The sequence below is a fragment of the Amblyomma maculatum genome, chromosome 3, assembly GCF_055883805.1.
Source record: "Amblyomma maculatum isolate TAMU_Amacu chromosome 3, ASM5588380v1, whole genome shotgun sequence".
NCBI classification, from domain to species: Eukaryota; Metazoa; Arthropoda; class Arachnida; order Ixodida; family Ixodidae; genus Amblyomma; species Amblyomma maculatum.
Genome location: NC_139346.1, coordinates 107,315,017 through 107,320,696, shown reverse-complemented (window position 1 = coordinate 107,320,696; position 5,680 = coordinate 107,315,017). Strand labels below are relative to the sequence as shown.

The window sequence follows — 5,680 nt, the reverse complement described above, 5'->3', positions numbered from 1 at the left end:
GCACTGCGAAGCAAACATCGTCGTTTGCTTCGTTACGTCTGCAACCCACTGTGCCGCTGCTCAGTGAACATCGTAACCTATATGAAGGTCCATCAGCACCGCTCATTCAATGACCATCATAATCACTCCATACAAATTCGTAATCTGATCGAGGGCGGGCGAGGTCCGCGAGCCTAGTGTCTGGCTAACCCACCAGTGGGCGTGACAGAACAGTCAATGCATTCAGATTTTCGAGCTTCAGAGGAGTGTAGTGGGCCCACGTAATCTTTTAAGAAGTTACACCTAAGCTGTTTACATGTTACATTGATACAATGTTAAAGAAAGGCTATTCCAACATTTAGTAGTCCAGTTACTCTGGTGGTAGAAAAATATCATCTTTAACGCCAAAATAATATTCTACGGAACGAAAACTAACATTATCGCAATATTCGGTTCGCATATCTGGGCATAAAGGTTCGCGTAAATCCAACCTGCAGTGCTGTTTGCTGCTGCCCGTGTCGCCACATAGTAGCCACACTGCCAGCATTGACTTGGCCAAGAAGTTTTACTATTCGTCACTGTCCCCTTAGTGGTAATCTTCGTCTTCATAGCCACTGCCATGCATCGCGTGCTGACACATTCGAGGACGAAGAAGTTGGTCGCTGCCTTGCTGATTCGCCACGCCTGACGCTCCGCAGCGAGTTCCTCCTGAGTGGCTGGATCCATCTGGGTTTACCGAATAAACACACCCCTACAATTGGTGCAGGTGCTGCTGGGTACGTTCCCGTCCACCCTGGAACTAAGAAGCCGCACATTGCAATCTGGTTCCACCATGCCGGACGATACTGCCTCAACATCGCCGCCCCTCCCAACCACGGTCCTGTGTTCTGGAGCTATACGGCAGCGTGACCAATGCCTCTTCTGTGGCACGGCCGATCAAAGCGTCGACGATTGGTTGTCGGCATACGAGCGTGTCAGTACTTACAACCGATGGGACGACACTAAGAAATTAGGTAACAATCTCTTACCTGACTGACGTGGCGAACCTCTGGTTTCGCAGCCATGAAGCAGACCTGCCATCTTGGTGTGCATTTAACAAGAATTTTGCGGAAGTGTTCGGCCGCCCTGCAGTTCGCATGCTCCGAGCAGAACAACGCTTTCGCGAGCGCACTCAGCAGGCCGAAGAGCGTTCACCAGTTACATAGAAGACATCGTTCACCTATGTTGTAGCCGCGGCGAGCGAAGCAGAGGCAGAGCGACTAAGCAACATGTTTATTCGGCATGCTGGGCCGTACAGATTAAGAGACCCGCACGAGCGATCTGCGCGCTCGCTTCTTCACCAGTCCACGCTCCCCCTCTCGGCGTTGCCATTCACACACGTCACAGCATCACGTGACACTACATACCAATCGCGCACAATACGATCACATGATACTTCATTCCCTTTCCCCCTAACTGCTTTACACCAGCTCTATGGGGTATAACGATCAGGAGGCTTCTGAGAACGAGCACTGCGCCGAAGAGGTGGCGTGTCCGGAGGTGGCGCATGCTCTCGGAGCGGTGGTGCAGGCAGCGTGGACCTTGCAGGCGAACTGGCGTTCTGTCCCCGCAACGTAGATGCTTGGGCAGGCTGTGGTGCTGAGGCATCCTGTGGCTCAGACGTATCTAAAGAAGGGGTCTTAGTAGACGACTCTTCCGGTACAGAATCAGGCATTGAACTAGGCACAGAAGGATACACAGTTGGCCCGGATTCAACACTTTGCAACGAACACGGACGTAGGTTGTCAGCATGCACAAACCTCTGTTCCTGCCCTATTCTAACATTGTAGGTGGATGCACTGCACCGCTGTTCTATAACGCCTCGCAACCACTTCGATTCCCCAGGACGTAGTCCTTGGACGAGCACATGGTCGCCTTCCTCAAATGATCTCCATGACCGCCCTCTCTCGTTAGCCTTCTCTTTCGTCTGGTAGAACCTGTCGTCCATAAGTTTTTCCAAGTTCGGTTGGAGAAAGGTCAGGCGTGTGCGTGGCTTCCATGACAGAAACAATTCCGCGGGTGTCAGCCCCGTGGTTGCGGTTGGTGTGTTTCGGTACGTGAACAGAAATTGTTCAACCCGATGTTGCAAGGTTTTCTTGATCCCTGTTCTTCTCTCGTCGAGAACCTGTCGCAAAAGGTCCCGCTTAATGGTCTGTACGTACCGCTCTGCGCTTCCATTTGATGCGGGGTGGTACGGTGGCGTCCTGGTATGCCGCACCCCATTCCTGCGGAGAAAGTCTGCGAAATTCTTGGCACAGAACTGTGGACCATTGTCCGTAACTACTTCTTCTGGCAGGCCGTAGGACGCAAAGACACTCCGCAGCTTTTCAATGGTCTTCTCGGTAGAGGTGGAGGGCATGACGAACACTTCTGTCCATTTGGAATGCACATCCACTAGGACTAGGAGCCACTGGTTATCGGTAAAAGCAAAGTCCAGATGGATTCTTTGCCATCTGCGAGTTGGCCAACCCCAAGTTATCAGTGGAATACGTGGCGGAGCATTTTGTGTTAACTGACACGTGTCACAGCTTTTCACAATCTGCTCAATGTCCTCCGTGAGCTGAGGCCACCACACAAAGCTACGGGCGAGCATTTTCATGCGCGTCATCCCGGGGTGTCCTTCGTGCAAAAGATGCAACACCTGTTTGCGCAACCCACGAGGTATAATCACTCGATTTCCCCATGTAACACACTGCTGATCTACAGATAGCTCATGTCGACGAATTAAATAAGGCATTAACTCATCATCTTTAACATGCGGCGGCCAACCACTCATAGTATAACACAGCACTATCGACAATACTCTGTCAGTTCGAGTGCACTTCTGAATTTCAACAGCAGACAATGGCACTTCATCAACAACTGAAAAGAAATGTGCATAATCCGAGACATCATTGCGATTTGCAAGTGGTAACCTTGAAAAACCTTCAGCATTTCCAACCTCTCGACCTTTGCGGTAAACCCAACGATAATCGTACGCTGCAAGCAGTAAAGCCCAGCGCTGCATGCGGGCTGCTGTCATCACTGGTACGGGCTTATCATGAGCGAGCAAGCCTACCAATGGCTGATGGTCGGAGTAAATCTCAAAGCGATGCCCGAACAGATATTTGTGGAACTTTTTCAGCCCAAAAACAACAGCCAAGGCTTCTTTTTCGATGTGAGCATACCCCTGCTCTGCTTTACTTAACGTTCTGGAAGCATAGGCAATTGGCCTTTCGTCGCTTCCAATCTTATGAAAAAGAATGGCTCCTACGCCGTAAGCCGAAGCGTCGCACACTAGTCCTATCGGCTTTTTCTGGTCGTAGTATGTCAGCACATTGCTTTGTGTCAACCAGCTCTTACTTTCTTGAAACGCTTGCTCAGCTTCCTGTGACCACTGAAATCCCTTTTCTTTTTTTAGAGCATTATACAGAGGCTTAAGCTTAGCTGACATGTTCGGTACAAACTTCCCGTAGAAGTTAATCAAGCCCAGGTAAGCTCGCAACTGTGCCGCATCTTTTGGACTTGGTGCCTCTTTTATCGCTTTCACCTTTTCATCTGATGGCCGAACGCCCTTGTCGTCCAGAATGTGGCCTAGGTAATAGACAGAAGTCTGAAAGAATTTATACTTTTCCTTTTGCAATCGCATGCCTCTTTCTAGAAAACGTGCCAACACCCTTTCCACTCGATGAAAACATTCGTCAAATGTTGAACCTGCGATAAGCACATCATCCAAGTAGCAGCTTACCCGCTCAAGCCCTTTTAACACATCATCCATGACAGACTGGAAAATAGCAGGTGCACTTGTGATGCCATAGGGCAAGCGCGTGTACTTGAAAAGCCCCAGGTGTGTATTGACAACCACCATTGACTGTGCCTCCGGATGCAGTTCCAGCTGTTGGTACGCTGTCGACAAATCAAGCACTGTGAAATACTTGCATCCTGACAACTTTGCAAACAAATCTTCCATCACGGGAAGTGGATAATGGTCAGTTCGCAGGCACGGATTCAATGTAACCTTGAAGTCCCCACACACTCTTTGTTGTTCGCCTTAGGCACAACAACTAGGGGCGTCGCCCAGTCGCTTTTCTGTACAGGGACTAACACTTCCCTGTTCACAAGAGACTGCAATTCAAGTGACACGGTTTCCCTCAAAGAAAATGGCACCTGTCGCGCTTTGCAAAATACGGGGTTGCTCCCCTCCTTCAAAACCAGCCTGACTGGACTACCTTTGATCAGCCCCAGAGTGGGCTCGAAGACCTTTGCGTACTTCTCAAGCAGCGCCGCAACTTTGTCTGAACACACGCCATGCACACTTGACCAGTCTAGCTTAAGAGCCTCCAGCCAGTCACGCCCTAGCAACGCAATGTCGCTATTGTTGTCGGTTTTAACGACAATGAGCGGATGTTGCTTGCACTGACCATTATGTTCGACTGGAACCGGCAATTTCCCTGTGACTGTTAGCGGCGACCCACCGTATGTCCTCAGCTTTATGTGGCAAGGCTCTTTAGGTAGACTGGGCCACAATTTCCTGTATAGCGTTTCTGGCACAATGGAAACAGACGCACCCGTGTCTATTTGCATGTTAACATCCTTCTTGGCTACCTTGAGACAGATTTCATAATGCCCTGGGCGTTCTGCACAAGAATAGACATTGTACAACAACACTTGGTCACAATCCGCGTCCTCCACAGCTACCGAATTAGCCGCGTCTCTAGACTTGAACTTGCACATTTTCGCCAAGTGTCCGTAACGCTTGCATGCACGACAACGATACTTGCGAAATTTGCAGTTCGATGCTTCGTGCGCTGAGCCACACCGAAAACAGACCGGCGATTCAGACACTCGGTCCCTTGCTAGTCCTGCACCGGTTGAACGCTGCTGCTGGCGTTTCCCACCGCCTGGCTTATGACGTACGGCGTCGACTGTACCTTGCGTCCCGGTCGGTTGAAATTCCCGACTTTCCTTCCGCGCTAGCTCGATGCTTTTCGCAACGTCGCAGGCGTCCGAAAACGTCAACTTGCTTCTCTTCAGCAACTCTGCTTGCGTTGCGCTGTCGCAGAGGCCCACTACAAAGCGGTCTCGAAGAGCCTCATCGAGGAATTCCCCGAATTCGCATGAAGCTGCCAAACGCCTCAACTCCACTGCATATGCTGCTATGGACACTCCCTGATGCTGGTACCGCCGATTAAACTTGAGTCGTTCTGCGATGACCATGGGCTTTGGGGTGAAATGACTTCCCAGCACTTCTACGAGTTCCGCATAAGTCTTGTCCTCTGGCGTTTTAGGCTCTAGCAAAGTGTTCAGCGTCTTGTAAGCCCTCTTGCCTATTGCCGTAATAAACATCGAGACCTTGAGGTCGTCGCTCACCTGGGAGGCCTTCAGGAAGTGCTCGAACCTTTCCACGTAGGACCCAAAATCCTCGTCTCCGTCCTCGACGAACTGGTCGAAACTTTCAAGCGTTGCCATCCCTGTGCCTCGCCCAAACGCTCTCCACGAACGCCGGTGCTTCCACGCTCACCGCGATGAGTTTCACGTAGTCCAGCGGGATCACGAACGCCGCGATGAGTTTCACGCAGTACAGCAGCATCACGAACGCCGCGATGCGTTTTACGTAGTCCAGCGGGATCACGAACGCCGCGATGCGTTTTACGTAGTCCAGCGGGATCCCATCCTCGTCGCC

The 5,680-nt window shown here is 51.0% G+C and overlaps 1 protein-coding gene across 1 annotated transcript; it reads right to left on the bottom strand.

The window, feature by feature from the left end:
- Positions 1-3,698: 3,698 nt before the first annotated feature.
- On the bottom strand, positions 3,699-5,466 carry LOC146195497 (uncharacterized). Its single transcript, XM_084596819.1, has 2 exons — positions 4,214-5,466; positions 3,699-3,711 (listed from the first exon to the last, which is right to left on the bottom strand). The coding sequence occupies exons 1-2, from the start codon at positions 5,464-5,466 to the stop codon at positions 3,699-3,701; spliced, it is 1,266 nt and encodes a 421-aa protein (XP_084452945.1).
- Between the last annotated feature and the right edge of the window lie 214 nt (positions 5,467-5,680).

Excerpts from the sequence above, each read along its gene's own strand:
- LOC146195497 (XM_084596819.1), bottom strand. The coding sequence starts at position 5,466 with ATGGCAACGCTTGAAAGTTTCGACCAGTTCGTCGAGGACGGAGACGAG.